Source organism: Perna viridis, chromosome 8 (genome assembly GCF_037379345.1).
Source record: "Perna viridis isolate PV_CMFRI_1.1 ecotype Kerala chromosome 8, ASM3737934v1, whole genome shotgun sequence".
Classification (NCBI taxonomy): Eukaryota; Metazoa; Mollusca; class Bivalvia; order Mytilida; family Mytilidae; genus Perna; species Perna viridis.
The window spans coordinates 45174767-45192358 of record NC_142452.1 but is presented as its reverse complement, the minus strand read 5'-3'; the positions used below and the strand labels follow the sequence as shown (position 1 = coordinate 45192358).

General features: G+C 34.4%; 1 protein-coding gene and 2 pseudogenes across 1 annotated transcript; all 3 read left to right on the top strand.

The window, feature by feature from the left end:
* Window positions 1-2474: 2474 nt before the first annotated feature.
* LOC148610691 (uncharacterized) lies at window positions 2475-7210 on the top strand (annotated as a pseudogene).
* Window positions 7211-7248: 38 nt separating this feature from the next.
* Window positions 7249-9796, top strand: LOC148610690 (uncharacterized; annotated as a pseudogene).
* LOC148610689 (uncharacterized) lies at window positions 9771-10918 on the top strand. The gene has a single exon (XM_088543220.1). The coding sequence runs from the start codon at window positions 10265-10267 to the stop codon at window positions 10916-10918; it is 654 nt and encodes a 217-aa protein (XP_088399346.1). The 5' UTR covers window positions 9771-10264.
* The last annotated feature ends 6674 nt before the right edge of the window (window positions 10919-17592 follow it).

Sequence of the window (17592 nt, the reverse complement as noted above, 5' to 3'; positions counted from 1 at the left end):
TGAAACATCAAACAAACACACACAAAAAATCACTTAATGATACATATAATAACCTCCATTGAATACACTATTTAGTCAAAACTTAAAATCCGCATTTACTGAAAGCTAGCGGAGACTTTTTGTATCGCGCTAGAATTCAAACAAATAGCCTTCTGAAACAGGGTTATGTTGCTACAAGATTAAAGTCATCGCTACAGAAGTTTTAAGGTAGTCATCATGAACTCGTGGATCGTTACGGTATATCAATCTGTGCCATGAAAACTGATTTATTCAAGGTACCAGTATCGTATTGCATATCCCTGAGCGGGTGTACGTCAAAACATGGATGCCATAAAAATATAGTGCATTTTCTTTTTGCCTCTCTACAAACTAATGTTTTGTCAAAAGACATGAACAATGACTTAAAAAATAGAGCAAACATCACACTGTAAGATGAAGAACTTTTTTAAAAGAAAATCTAACATAATATCATAAAAATGTTCCACTGAAAAGGTTGGTTAGGTGAGTGCAAAACGAAAGTGAAAGTAGGGAAAATGGCTATTTATAGTTCAAGACTACTTTTCTGTCCAATCTTCGTGGACTCACCCTATTTTCTTTGCAGGAAATTATTTTTTCACATGTCCTTAGAAATGCTACATAAGTGAAAGTTTTATTGAATCAATTTACATATTTTTTAAAAAATCCTAAAAATATGCACTTCACTATAGAGGTCTATGGGAAAATTAATACGATACTGAGACCTCAACCTGTCATAGTTTTCTTTTCATCGTTTGTCTACCCCGGACTTGACTCTTTCACGAGAAACTCGGCCGGTATTTCTAGAAAAGAACATGTAAAATGACAATACCACCGAACCTTCCAGGATTAAAATGATCGGTGACTACAGATTTTGAATAGGAAGGTCAAGTCCCGAAAATGCAAGATTTGATGTAGGGCAATAATCGAAAATGACTTAGCTTTTATATAGTGATGCAATCAGGAGCAGCGTATCTTTATTAGTGAAAACAAAGAAATAGATAATTAGAAAATCGTATTCTTTACGAATAATTATATTAAGGGCAATTGACATATTCTCATTGGGTAATGACGTATGTATCAGTGGCCGTTCATGTCAAAATAGGGATATTTCTATCGGTTTACATATTTCTATCGGCTTACTTTTAACAAGCACCGGCTTAATTTTCAAAAGTATCGGCTTACTTGTTAAAAGTATCGGCATACTTTTCAAAAGTAAGCCGATACAAAAACTTTATGCATAGTGAAAAAAGTATCGGCATACTTTTCAAAAGTATCGGCTTACTTTTCAAAAGTAACGGCTTACATTTTGTTTTAGATATTAACCAATCCAATGTTCCATTACATCTGAGCATTTTCTCACCTAAACCACGCGATAGCTTGAACGCCAGGGATCTGCCTATAAACTATATCTGTTCCATCAGGAGGTCATTAATGATGCTTAGTGAAGACTTTAAAATTAGTAGCGTTTCCTTTTATTAAATAAACAATCTCTCTATATATTGTACATAAAATCGCTTGCCCACTTTGGGCATGTGACAGTTAAAAATTCAGCTATAAATAATTAAAAAGATCAAATTAAAGAAGCAATAGCAAACAATAAACAATTAATTGTATAATTATGAATCAGTCAAGTAAGGCTGACATGTAATAATTAACTCATTTTATTAGTAGCAATAAGGGCTATAATAATTGGTGCTTACATGTATGATGTATTGCATTAATTCAATTAACCATAATGGTATAAAATGTTGTCTCCTTTATTTAATCTATTATGCTGTTTATATCCTTATCCAAAAGTCTTAACATAGTCATCGCAAATTTCTTCTTTCTCTGAAAACCAACACAAATGATCTATGTGAGGCTTTCGTTCAAATTCAAGTAGCAGAGATGACGACGATAGGAGTTTAAAGACCTGTATATACCCCAGTGACTCTGTATGGTCGACCCTTTATCCCGCTTTAATATTGTAATTTATAGTTTAAATATATTATATAATTTAGAAGATTGAAATTGATAACCTAACAAAATAAAGAAAGAAAAAAATATGTATACTAATGAAACTATAACTAACTAAGTGATAATACAAAATATACAAAAATCATAAAAAAGTTAAAGAAAAATAAATGTTTAACGTACGAGGAAAAGCAAGACCAGGTGCAGTAAACCAAGTGAGAAATTTGGAAATAAAAAAAAATACGCCAAAGGTTGATAGGGGGTCGTTCTGGGAAAGAAAAAAATAAACTGTAGATGCGCGTTATTGATATGGAAAGAAAAAAATAAAACCAAAGTATATGACCAGGGGGTTTGTGGAACGAAAAATTAAAAGTCTATAGGTAATGGACTGCTTGTAATTTTAAAGTTTGCTTAATATGTGTATGCAGTTTTAATGACAGAATGTGTGTGTTTTAATGGTGTTCAAAGCTGTGATGTGCAATGCAGTTTTGAGCTTGAGTAATATGCCAAAAGTATATACAGAATGTCTTGTATCGGTCATCTTTAACGTGTCGGGCAACAGATATAGTGTCAAGTAGCAGAGATATAGATGGGAGAATACGATTATTGAACGTGATGAAAAATCATACTAAAGAATTATATACAAAACGTTGCAGCAAATAATTATATCAACAACTAAGTTAATGAGCATTCACAGTGCAAATCAAGAATTTTATTGTAAACTTTCGCAAATGCAAATGCATTAGAACTGACAATAAAAAGGACCTGTACCCTTATGGTATAATCACATCTGAATTCAGCAGAGTAGTGACAACGGGGTAGTTGGGTAGAGGATGTAATGAGGCTTTGATGCTTTGTTATCGTGTAAACGAGTTGTAAAAATGTCACTTGTATGATAGTCTGAAGGGTCAATTTAACTCCCGTTGACAAGGCAGATTAAATGTGTGTTAATTGAGATGCCTTATTCTTGAAAAATAATCTTAGCGGGATTGTTTGACAAATAGAAATAACACCCTTTAAACTACCATACACTATCAACATCTGCATCAATGACGTGGTCAGAACAGTTGAACATTTATTCGAGATTTTTAAAATTCTATATATTCACATCTCCGTCATTGTTGCTTTTATACCTGATTTTCGAGACTGTTTTCATGAGGTTTGTTTAATCTTAACTCTCGCATAGAAGAAAGCGCGCGTTTAATTATGGGTTCACACCTTTGATACGATCGATTTGATTGGCTACACATCTCTGTAAACTCTGCCAAAAGTATCGGCATACTTTTGAAAAGTATGCCGTTACTTTTTTCACTATGCATAAAGTTTTTGTATCGGCTTACTTTTGAAAAGTATGCCGATACTTTTGATAAGTATGCCGATACTTTTGACAAGTAAGCCGATACTTTTGAAAAGTAAGCCGGTACTTGTTGAAAGTAAGCCGATAGAAATATCCCTATTTTGACATGAACGGCCACTGATATGTATGCGGAAGTACATGTGATACATCCCCATTCTTTCAACAGTTGAGCACGTGTGAGGACGTGGCTGGGACAACTCTATACATTCTAAGGTAGAATGTTTTATTTGCCTTGGTGGCCTTTTTTAATTGTTTAATAATTGTTAATATTTTATTTTATAGCCTATATGGCTTGTTAATTGGCCTAGGTGGCCTGTTTTAATGGTCTAGGTGACCTTTGTATAGCCTAGGTGGCCTTTTTTATGGTCTAGGTGACCTGTTTAATATAGCCTTGGCTTGTATTGAATTGAATGCCTTGGTGTTTTTTCGTTGTGAAATAATGGTTTATAATGTTTCATTTTATAGCCTCGGTGGCTTGTATTGACCAAGTTCGTGGCGACTTTTTTCACTTTTTAAAATTGCTAAATATTCTTTTTATGGCCTAGATTGTTTGTCTAATGTCGCCTATGTTATGTGGCTCGTATTTTTCGAGATAAATAATTGAACGCATGAGTAATGCATGACCCCCTTTATTAAGAAAGAGATTTGTAACACGTGATGGGAGTATATATTTTATTTAATTACACCTTGTCAGAAACCAGTAAGTTAAAGGCCAGGTTGATTTTAGAAAGTATTTGAATTAAATTGTTATGGTGACTATTTGGTACATTTATTGTTAAAATGACTATATAATACAGTTTTGAGTCGAGTACACCCTTTTTAAAGTTTCAATAAAGCGGGGCGATAGAGGGTAATATGGTACTTTAAATGAGACCTCTTTATTAAATTTGTTACATTTTAATGAATTCTAATAATTATCAATAACTTGTTATGACTTGATAAGGAGATAATTGCGATATTGCTAATAATGAATAAGTTTTGATTGGAAACCGGAATACGCATATATGTGAATGGTTTCCGATACATAATTATATTTTTGGATTGAATAAGCAGAAAATCTTTCATTTCTGTTTTATCCATGCAATTAATCTCACGTTTCTGATATACGGATGACTCGAATATTTCATCTGTTTATAACTAATAGTCCTGAGAAGCCAAATGCTTATAATTTGTAATTTTATTTCTGTAGATAGTGTTGCCTACAGTATTGAAAAAGAAGCATTTATTGAAAGGAATGAAATTATTAAGTATGGTGGCCAACCCGAGTCATTAAAAGCTTTGGCGAGGGTGCAGAAAGAGGTAAAGACAGAAGATCTTCAGCTGGAGGAAATGGAAGGACATGTTAAATCCATAACAGGGGAGGAGCTTGAGGAAGTGCTTCAGCTTGCTGGCAGAGAAAACAACATTGCTGAAGCTAGATGGGCCCTTCATTGCCTCATACTCTATGCCAATGAGTTTGGTCAGGGTGGCCAGAATCTGTCAGATCAAGATCTTGTGAGTAACATTTTTTGTAACCCTTTTTTTCATAGAATGAACCTTCTCATGTGATGTTTGACTACCTGATTATGAAAGAGTTTGATTGATGATTATATGATTACTAGATGTATTTCTAATATTTTAGTGTCAGAATTTCGATGACCATATTTACCTAGGCATATTTTTAGCATTCATTTCACGCACAAGTCTTGAATATAAGTGGTATTCCAAGAGCGTCAGCTATAACCGCGTGTATCCATGAAACAGATGGATAATGATACTAAAAGAAATGATTGGCAATACACTGTCAATAGGATTTTATAGTTTTCATATTAAATGACTGGATACTGACTACAAAACATGTATGTAAAGTAAGTCGGGCGGGCAGAGCATGCACAAAAGTAACTAACTACATGTATATATAGATCGTCACTAGATTATTTGAGAGAATTCGTAGTTTACCCTACTCATGTTTAGTTTTTTCCTTTCAATCGAGATAACTACCGAGTATTTTACTTCATTCTTTTAGTCGAAACAATGAATTTGTCGAAAACATATTTAAATAATGTGAAACTTTGGACAGCTGCTTTGAAATACTTGTATGGTAACCTACTCAAAATTTATATGACAAATGTTATTAGTTCTAAAATATTGTACGAAATCTCATTACTCTGAATACCCCTCTTGTGTGTTATTGGTGGACTGACCGCTGTCAATTTTGAATCATTCATCTGATTGGATAACTGTTTATATTGATTGACATTAAATACATTCCAAAAACAGATATGTACACCCTGTAAACAAACCTGTTTGGATGGTCACGTGGAAAATGAATAGTTTCAATGCTCAATATTCGTACTTTATAGTTATATATGCAAATCAATGGCTATAATTATTACTAACAATTCCATTTTGTACATATTTTAATCCCCCATTCCTATTTTTGTTTGTATTCATTTTTGAATTTACTGGTGTAAGCAAATTAGCTTAGTTATAAGATGTTCAGTTTGATTATTTTGGTTTTTGGAGTTTTAACGGAAAATGAATGTTTTACAACCGTTTACGGGCAAGTCAATACAAGTTAAATAATTGCTATGTGTGATGAACTTGTATAAATGACATTTATGTTAGACCGGATGCATTTGGTTTTGTCCGATTTTCATGATAGATCTTTTTAGATCACTTTTATATACCTCACAGAATTTGGTCAAGATCTATATTTATAGTTACGCCTACGTATGAATGCGGATTTGACTTCATTTACTTAGTATGTATTGATAATATTTGAAACTGTCAACCACTAATACAGAATTACAATGCCTTGTATTTTGAGGTCAACTTGATTGTCTGGTATCAAGTTATCCCGTTTTGAATACATATAATATATACGAACATTTCTACAAGCATGACAGACAGTAATATTGTTTTAAAATTTAAGAAGTATATCCGAATTATTATTATCATTGAACGAAATTTTGAGCTACTCTATGAAAAGGGTCGTTTCAATTGCCCCATCTATCAATATATTTATAAGGATTTTGTTTCTTGTGTATTGACTCCATATCCCATCAGATTTTCATCAGTGAGTACCAGTTGAAATTGGTAAACTAATTTGTGTTTTATTCATTTATGTAGAGCTTTATCAAATAAGACATGACAACTTTTCGTTTGAAACGATAGTACTCCCTTAAAGTATTCAAACATTTATGGTTTGTTTTTCAGAATACTCCCTCTACATCATCAAATACTTCTGATGAGACAAATGGTAAGGCTACTGGTGGGAAACGTAAAAGAGACCAAGATTCGGATTTGGAGGACAGAATAGCTTCACTTGAGAAAACTGCAAAAGTTGAAGCCGTAAAAGAATTCAAAGAAAAGGGGAGGACCCTTTGTCTTCAGGATGAGCCAAGCAACCCTTTGATTCTTTTAACGTTAGAAGAATTAGCGAAAATATCCAGAAAGGTCGTCCATGAGGAAGCTGATATGTTTGAGGAGCTTGCTCGACAGGCAAATCGCCATCGGGGGAAAATTGACGTAGCTGCTTTGTGTCTGTCTGTCTAAGGGGGGAAAGCGGCTGATGCTATCTCCAAGGCCATTGCAAAATGTCTAAAGGAAAAACAGCCCGATACGAAAAGTGAATCCAAAAATAATCAAAGTGTCAATAGTTTGGGACCGCACCCAGAAAAGTCACCGCTACATAATGTTTACCCTCAACTTCAAACTTCATCAATGTATGGAATGCTACATTTTCCATTTTTTCCACCACCGCATCCTGCATCTACTTTCCAGCAAAACTTTAGAGGTAGACCACGATACTATCGACCAAGGGGTGCATGCTTATTTTGCGACAGCGCAACACATCAAGTGAAGGACTGTATTAAAATGAAGGCCGCCAAGAGCAAATAATACTCTAACTTTCATGTAATATGTATTAAAGTCTCTCAATGGTTATACATGTATTTGAATATATCATTTAAGTAATAAAGGTTCACAGACAATAAATATAGTTTAAAGATGCCGAAACGTTAATAAATGTGGATTTTTTGTACATGGGATTACCACACATCTAATACTTGAAGTTAAAGTTGTTAATTTGAAATTCCTTCATCCGCAATTCAAGGGACACTGATGCCCTAGTGGGATTACTCACGCGAATTGTAGGCGAGGGGATTTCCCCTTTGGTGATTCCATGCTGGTTTTATAGGACTTCTTATTAATTCGTTGTTTGTTTTTATATAGAACATTGGGGAAGATGATTACACTGTGGACTCCACTTTCATTCATGTTCACGACTGGGAAAGAAACAGTGGTTTTGATCCAACATGAGTAAAGATAAGGGAAAAACCAGCATGGACAACACTTGGAGGGGATATCCCTTCGTCTACGACTCGTGTACCATTAGCGGAACATGTACTGAGTGACAATGTTAATTATGATATTAATTTGCTACCTCTGCGTGACCCAGAACTTTTTGTGAGCGGTCAGGTACATGAATGCTTACCAGCCTGGCAATCTATTATAGGAGACAATTCAAATCAAAATGATATTTTGAAATGGTTAAAGGAAGGAGTTAATGTTGAAGATTTTTTCAAACACTTTAAGGGTAAATTTAAGGGGAAGGATTATGACTCTGATTTCCCTCCCAAACAATACTTCGCAAATTCCAATAGTTGTAAACAGTTTGCAGAATTTGTAGCAAATGAATTGTGTGAACGGATTGCTATGGGTTCGGTAAAACTTCTAGGCAAAGTTGGCACTTGCAAACCCCCCCAAAATTATAATGCCCTTAAACAGTTGAACCTAACAAACCACGCTTGTGCCACGATGAGAGGTATTTAAATTTGTGGGTGAAGGACTGCCCTTTTCATTTGGAAACGTTGCGAGATATATCTAGGTTAGTTCAAAAGAATGCTCTGATTATAACATGTGACGACAAGTCAGGTTATGATCATGTGTTTCTAAGTAAAGAGTCTCAGACGTATTTCGGAATACAATTTGGGGATTACTTCATGACATGCACAACGCTACCTTTTGGATGGAAAGCGTCACCTTATGTATATCAAACATTGGGCATGGGTGCTACATCCTACTTGAGAACCCTTGACATTATGAATACATTATATATTGATGATCGATTTGCAGTTTCCCAAGGGGGAGACATATGTTCGAGTCTTGACATTGTAGAGGAGGCAAACAAATTACCGTAGGTCATGCTTGAGCTCCTGACCCGATTGGGTTACACTCTTTCTTTTAAAAAGTCTTTCCTTATTCCAGAACCTTGTAAAAAATTTCTTGGATTTTATGTTGACTCACAAAGGCAAGCTTTCATTCTTCCAGGTGACAAAAAACTCAAGTTTATTGATCTTCGAGAATCAATCCTATCTTCAAAAGTAGTTGATTTGAAAACTTTGCAGAGATTTTGTGGCAAATGCATTTCGATGTCATTAGCTGTGCCAGGTTGTAAGCTTTTCTGCAGAGAGGTGAATGCAACAATTTCTCATGCAACAAAGAGCAGTCGTTTGGTTAATGTGACTAGTAATTTAAGGGAGGAATTGGAGTATTGGAGATTTCTCGACAATTGGTCAGGTTTTTTGGCATGGAGGTCAGAGTTCCACAAGACAATTAAAATGTCTACGGACTCTTCTGGATTTAAGTATGGGGCTATAGTACATGAAGGTGAAGAGAGGGTTGTCTTAAGTGATTATTGGGGTGAAGGCGATGATAGACACATCCATATAAAGGAAGCTGATGCTATCCTTCAATCTTTGAAAGCTCTACAGGGTACATTGTTGAATTCACGCACAGATCTTTTATGTGATAATACTGCTGTTGTTGCAGCTTGGAATAATCAGGGATGTAAATGTCAAACGTTGAATCAGGTATTGAAATCAATTTTCCATTACGTAGTTGATCAGAATATTGATTTGCACATTAGTTATGTATTCTCTAGTAAAAATGCAGCAGATGGACCCTCACGACAGATGAATGCGTCAGATACTATGTTAAGTCAAAGTTCTTGGTCAGAGATAGAATCTCTTTTTGGTCCGCATTCGACTGATCTTATGGCACTAGATTCTAATGTGATGTTGTCAAAAGACGGGAGTCCTCTACGCCATTTTACTCCTTGGCCCACTCCAAATTCGGCAGAAGTAAATGTGTTTTCTCAGAATTTAACAAAGGAAACAAATTTATATGTTTTCCCTCCATTTTTGTTAATTTTCCCCGTACTTTGTTAGAGGAACAGAAAGTTACTTGTACCTTAGTGGTTCCAAAACTTTACCCACTACCTGTTTGGTGGACCAGGTTAAAAAATGCTTCAACACACTCCTTTTGTCTTGGAAAGAAAGGTCAAACTGGAATTGTTAGAATTCCTTCAAAACAAGGGTTTATTACGGACGAAATAGGTTTGCGTTGGCCATTATATGTGTTTAGAGTATTATTTTGTCATTAAATGTGCTTTGTTTTTAGGATCTGGAAATAGATTGGCAGTATATTGAGACCAGGCTTGGTGAATTGGATGAGAGGCAAGCGTCGTCTTCTGCTCTTAAAAAGAAGAATAGTTTCTTGCAGACATTTGTTGCTTTTATTCGTGGATCTGGCTGCCCAACTTTAGCCACTTGCACACCAAACAAAATTCGTCAGTTCTTAGTGTGGAAAGATACTTTTGGTAAAACAATTGTACATAATATCCAATGTAAATATGTAGGTCAAAATGAACAAACCCCTTGTGCTTGCCCAAAAAGGTTATCAGCCGCAACTGTTGAGGGGATAATCCAGCAACTGATAAATGTTTTTGAGGAAAATGGAAATGGAAGAGATTGGGATGTGGTATCTAATACTGGAAATCCTGCTGCGTCCCCTATAATTAAACAATATTTAAAATTAATTAAGGAAGAACAGGCCAGGTCGCATGTTCTTCAAAAGCAAGCAAAACCGATATTTTTGACGAAGGTGAAACAAATGTGTTCTTTCATTAGCAGGGAGATTAAAAAACAACCTGGCCTCTCTGCTCGACATCAGTTTGTTTTGCATAGGGATCAAGCGTGGCTTAAGCTTCAGTTTTTTGCTGGTGATAGGGCCAGTGACCTCTCGGTGGTTGTAGCACAAGAAGTTAAGGTTTTAAATGATGCCTCAGGACTGGTATTCAAGCATACTTTTGGTAAAACACTCAGGGAAAGTAATTCCTTTGTAATCAAAAAATGTGATGATTCCGATGTCTGTCCGGTAAAAGGTCTACTTGAGTATGTGGAATTTTGTAGACGCCGAGGGGTTGATTTATCAACTGGGTATTTATTTCGTGTTGTGTCAGAAAATGGCAGAGTCCTTGACCAGTCTGTAACTTATTCAACAATATACGAAAGGTTAAGATATTACTTGTCTACTTTGGGAATTTATGATGGTGAGACTCCTCACAGTTTTAGATCTGGATGTGCTATCACAATGGTATTATCTGGATCTGTTGATAATGTTGATCAAGTCATGAGTCATGTGGGTTGGTTTAGCAAGGAAAGTATGGAATATTATACAAGAATACATTCATTAGTTGATGCTGGCATTGTAGCATCTAAGCTAGCAAAGTCTGTAAACGCAGCTGAAAAAAAAAACGCATTCTGATATAACAACTTGTCATATTACATAATATGAATTAATATATTGTTGTTCTCTTGTTTGAAATGAATGTAATAAAAAATTTAAATAAAAGTATTTTGAGTTTTGGGAAGACAGGTTGTCTGGGCAGTAATACTTAATGCAGATGGATCCTTGTTTGGTTTGTGGTAATCTGTAGTAGAGTTTTGCTGCCCATACCTTAACTTGGACTGAATGCATGAGATATCAGACACTGAGGACATGGGTATATTCTCATTGGCTGATGACGTATGCGGAAGTACATCCCCATTCTTTCAACAGTTATGCAGTGTTATGGATTTGTAGATGTGATAGGATATACACATTAATATTTTCTACCAGATAAGTATTTTCTATTTTATTGTGCACCCCCTCCCCCTTTTCTCCCGGCCCTTTTTGTGCCTTTGATAACCAAAATGTGGACAAGTTATTGGAGTTTAGAGATAGCTCTTCTATGTGTGGAGACAATTTTAACTATTCTTGGGAAGTTGGTTCGACTGGTACCTGAATTCCTATCGGCTTTTGATGTAAAGAGAGAAGTGACTTGGTGAAAGTAACATTGTCCACATTTTGGTACATCTCGATATCCCTTACATTCAGTTCTAACTCTGTAAAGAGTTTTGCTGCCCATACCTTAACTTGGACTGAATGCATGAGATATCAGACACTGAGGATATGGGTATATCCATTGCGCTTTATCATAAGAAATAAGCTTTATAGACAACATATGCAAAAAAATTCAAACGATTTTCATACGAATTTCACATGATTTTCACCCCAACTGAACAAATAAACTTTGTGATAGAGTCCACGTGAAATTCGGGTGAATCGAGTCTTCGCGCGAAATTCACGTTATTTGTTCACATGCAATCCATGTTAAAATGAAAATCACGTTTAATTTCATGCGAAGTTAATGTGAATTTCATGTGAAACTAGGTTAACACGAATTTTACCTGAAAAAATATTTGCCTGTGTATATTCCTGTAAAAAGAACTGGATTAGCAACACCGTGTGTAATGAAGAACCTATTATATTTTTGAAAGTAAATGCTTTTTGAAGTTTGTGGTATCAATAACTGTGGTGCAAAAGCTTTTCTGTTTGGAAAATATTGTGTTCATTAAGAACAAACACTTTATTACAAACACGAGTAAAACAGTCCATATAGGAAATAGAAATACCGTAGGACGGTTTTTCATGAAAATCACAATCTGGGAATGGAAAATTACAACAGAAAAATAAATCAGTTGCATTACAATAGAAACTATCAGTTGCTGAAATGATCCTTATGATAAGTCCTACCAAAATCTTCTTGATTCACAATTTTTGGACAACTTAATATTACATTAATTGCCTTTGAAATGCAAAATAAAAAAGGTGAGCGAGTCAGGCTCCTGAGAACCTCTTGTCAATCTTTAAAACCACCCTTGTTCAGTCGCATTTATCTGCTTATCAGAAGTACTTAACAGAAAATGAGATTCAAAATTAATTAATATTGTTTATCTCTAATAAAGGTATGAATTGTGGAATAGATATGTTTTCATCTGCGCAAATTATGAAAAATTTCCCCCGTCCTTCACGGTCTGTCACGTGATTTTCTGTTATGGCAAGTTCCGTTGAGTAACGTTTGTTTATCGCTATATCTGGACAAGACATTTTGTTATCGCTGAATTATCTCTGCGTAAACCTGCTCATCAGCAAAATGCAAACAAACTGTCCATCAACTTTTAAATCTTTCCCTCACATGTAAATTGTCAAGAATAACTATTATTTACTTATATTTGTTATTATCATTTTTTATCTTTCAGTAATACACTGTCTTATCAGGTATACACATATCAGGTTTTCCTCAGGGGATGTATTTTTCACTCAGAACAATATTTTTTTCCAAATTTTAATTTAAGTTCAACCGTAGCTAAAATAATCTTGATGCACTTTGCCAACAAATATAGAACAACTTACATTAGTGGCGACCGAGTTGCTCATTTACTCTTGTTACTTTGTATGTATTACTTTGGCTATTTTATGTCTGTCTGTTTTCCCTGTTTGGTCTTTGTCCTTTTGTAACATTCTTTTGTCTTTTGATTATCTTAGTTCCTTTTATTATTATTTCCTCACATACAACTCGCCAAAGATAAATATTTTTTTATTCATATTTATATCTATCTATAATACACCGTACTCGGGGTTTCTGAGCGCGTGCATTTTGCTCTCAGAACAATGTCTTTCCATTTATTATTATTATCATTATTATCATTATTATTAACTTTTCAACCTTTTTCTCACATGTAACTCGTCAAAATACATAATACTTTTTTATCTTTTTATTCATAAAACATTGTCATATTTGCAACGCACAAGGGTTTCTCGGCGCATGCACAATGTCTTTCCATTTTTTCTTTTATTTAATTTAAGTTCGATAGTTAAATGATCTCGGTACATGAACATTTTTTAAGACAATAGAAACTTATTTTCATCATTATTTTCATTGAAATTAACTTTCTGACGTTTATGAGTTTCATATGTTTTTCATGCGTTCCATATATACTTGTTCTAGAGTTATCGGACTTTGTTATGTATTAAACAAAGGACAATGTCAAATCTCTAAAGGAATATTTCCATTCGAGCTCCGCCTTAAGCGGGTTGTCCTACAGTGATCAGTCTGTCCGTCCGCCCCTCCGTAACATATTCGTGTCCGCTCTATATCTAAAGAACCATTATGATTTCATATTTTACATGTATATTAACCAACACCAGAGGGTGTGTCATAATATATGTACAACTTCCTAGGTCAAAAGTGAAGGTAAAAAAACTTTGGTTTCAGTTGACATCCCCATGTCCTGTGGTAAAGATCGTGTCCGCTCTATATCTTGAGAACCGTTATGATTTCAAAGTTTTTACTTAACACGTATACTAACCAATACCAGAGGGTGTGTCATAATGTATGTACAACTTCCTAGGTCAGAGGTCAAGGTCAAAAACTTTGGTTTCAGTATTCACATATTAAACAGGTGATCAATACGGCAACCCATCAATTAGGAGTCCTGCTGAATCAATTCTGGTGTCACTGTTTCTCAACAGATGCTTGCAAGATCTTCTTAAAGTGATCATTTCCAAGTTTTTGCTGATCTTCAATTGTACACTGTTTTTTTTTTATAAATTTTATTCCACAATTTTCCTGATTCAAATAATTTGCTTCTTTATGTTATATTTTTCTTATTTAAAGTATAACCCATACATCCTTTTTCAAAAAAAATGCAGCCCTCAGCAAATTTTTCATGTTTTTAAAATTTAATTCGCATCCTTTTGTTGGTGGGTCATAATAGATTGAAGGCATAATTCTAAATATGTGACAAATAGCTATTGGGCAGCACATTTAAAACATATTATTCAAACATCAACCCATATATCCAGAAGTCACCTAGTGGTCAACAATGAACTCACACAATGCAGTCATATCACTATTGTACTATGAAAGTAAGTCTAGCATATTTATCAGTTTTCACTAAAAAATCTTAGAATAAATTCGCACATAACGAGACTATGTAATAACTTCAAATAATGCTTCATACATGTATCAGCTTATTTACCGCATGTTATTGACAGCGGGGCACACAGAGATGGCTCCCATCTCAATGATATCTAGTTAATTCTGCACGCTAAGGTTGGCCACAACGTAAGTTACTTATTTTTAGCATTTTATAGGAACTTAAGATATTATTTGCATACATGTTATGTTGATAATTAAAACGATTGTTTACGTTTGTACACACAAATCATGTGACGTCAGATATAACTCTATTTGAGATAGATATTTGGTCAAATCGATACTTACCTGGCCTATACTTACCCTTAATTGTATTTGGTACGTCCCTTGGCCTGATTAGCCCATTTTCGAAATTTTGAAAACGACTCTACTACATGTACCCCCTCTTTCTGTCGGCCAACAGCAACGTATGGAAAGCAATTCGTGTCATCAATAAAATATTTTTTGGTGTAAAATGTTTCTACAAGATTCTACATAATGTTTAATACTGTTTTTTTTTTATATATATTGAATTTATTTTTGATTTATCCATACATCATTTAAAGATTTTCATGTATTTTGATTGATATATGTAAGTTTATTATTGTGAATTGTTAACAGTACTACATTGCATTTTATTTTTGTTTTGTAGTTCTTTACCGCTTTTTGTTGGTAACAAGCATCAATAAAATTGGTTTAGACTGACTGCGTCTTAGTAAGGCAGTACAGTTTATTAAGGATATCCTGCACAAATGACCGTATGGCCGCTGTTACTAAAAGTAGAACATACAGTTATTTGCAAATAACTCAAACACCGTTGGATTTGACAAAATTCTGATGGAAAGTGATATTGTTCACCATCAGAAGACAGACCTTCGCCGAAATGTTCAATATGATATGTTGCCTCTTGTAGGATTTATAGCCCCTGAAACAGATTTTTTGTGGTTTTTTTTCACGTGTATAACTCCCGGAAATCAACATGTATTGCAACAAAATTTAATATAAGCCGACAAAATTATTTTACGGTTTCCTCCACAAACTGATCATTTAACATTTTTCATCGGTCTAAAGACATGGCCGTCATTACTAAAATAGCACATACTGGTCAAAATGTCTCCTGATATGAATGCTGATGATTGAAATGTTGAATAGCCGTGGTTTAACTTTATTTTATGTTCTTTTTAAGCAAATGTATATAGGGCAAATGCCTGCTCAGACCCGGTGGAATAACAGGGCATAGGGGAACCTCCTGCCCATTTTTTTTCCAAATGTTCTAAAACTATTTGAAAGCATTTTCAACATTTTACAGTGCCTTAGGTACTCTTTTGAACTTAAAGCATTTCGGCATTTTTTTTTAAACATGGTAACAAAGCATGATACCTTTACTTACTTAATTAATAGGGCATGTTTTGTAAGATGAGCGATTCAGGGTTTTCAGGAGTGTGCAAGGTGAGCGATTCAGGGTTTTCAGGAGTGTGCAAGGTGAGCGATTCAGGGTTTTCAGGGACCTTTCTCTTTATCATTAGTTTATATCATTATGATTGTACCGACCATTAACATATAATCCTTTATTCAATTATATATCAGTCTATGTTCTATCGCCGATGCATGTATATCACAAAATATGGTTAATTTTCTTTATTTAATATTTAGAACAACAACAACAAAAAAATGAAAGCCTTACTAGTGTATAGTATTATTATAGGATTATACTCGGTTTTTTTTTTTTTAGAATTTATGGATGTGTAAATAGGCCTTGGTCTGTATAAACTACAATATCGGTACCTGGCGAAAGATTTCGTTTTTAAATTTAAAGGAGGATTGTAGTTCTCGAGTAGATCTATCAAGTTTATTCTATTCGCGAACGGTTGATGGGACGAATGAATCCGCGGTCATTGACCATCATTATAACCGCTTAATTTAAATAATTTTCGTCCCATGTTTAAATGACTTGTGATATTTTTGATGATATCATTTATATTGGATGTCCACTTTGTAATAAAGTTATTCCGAGATGTTTATGATTTTTTTATAGGTATAGTTTTGGCTTATCTCTCTATGATAATAAATACCTTTATTTCTGTTTTTTTTCTTGATTAAATTCCAAAATCCACTGTTGAGACCATTTATTCAAGGCTTTTAGATCAATATTTATACATGTAGCATTTTGTATTTCAGGCATATTATCACTAGAATAGTATAAGAAAGTGTCATCTGCAAACATTCGTGTTAATGGCCTTAGAGTTTCTCCGATATCGTTTATATTATTATCGTTTATTATATTATATTAGAAATAAAAGAGACCCTAATACCGAACCCTGGGGTACACCTGCACTTATATTTAATAGTGATGATGAAGAAGATTTGCATTTCACTTTTTGTTCACTGTCACTCAAACTATCTTTGAACCAGTTGTAAAAATCGCCTACAATTCTATATGCGTTTAATTTGTGCAACAGACCTTTATGCCAAACTCGGCCAAAAACTTTAATATTTTTCAATGAGTTGATGTACGGTTTATTGTTTCCGTCGTGTACAGACACACATTGGGGGTATGGATACATGTACGTGGATACCGGGGGTACAAAATCGAGACGGTACCGAGACAGTTAAGTCGACTTTTAGGTATTGGTTTAAAAAATGAGATACTTATTTGAACAAGCGATCATTTCACGGAACTCTTTGATTATCAAGCGTATTTTATGTTGAGTTTTATGGTGGTAAAAGCGTTTCATAAAAGGTCGAACACATCGAGATTTCAGGATAGGGTGTCCGTGCGAACATCACTAAATGTTTAATACTAATTCATTTCCCTGTGATTTATTTTAATTATAGTTTATTTACCTTTTATTTAGCCCACTTGAACGATCTAAGACAAAAACAAAACAAAACTCGGATCTTAAAGCCAAAATCCAAATATTGCGTGTGCCAACTGGGGGGTACAATTCTCAGTGAAGATAAGGGAGAAGAAATATACTTTAAATGCTAGACTAAGTACAGTACCATACATCAATGCACTTACAAATTGTTATCTTTTCAATACTTAAAGTTTCGGTAATTTTAACTGAGACTTTAAACAGAGTACAATGTAACTCATGGAGATGTGTGTCAATGCGACATATTGTTTGTATGGATGTTG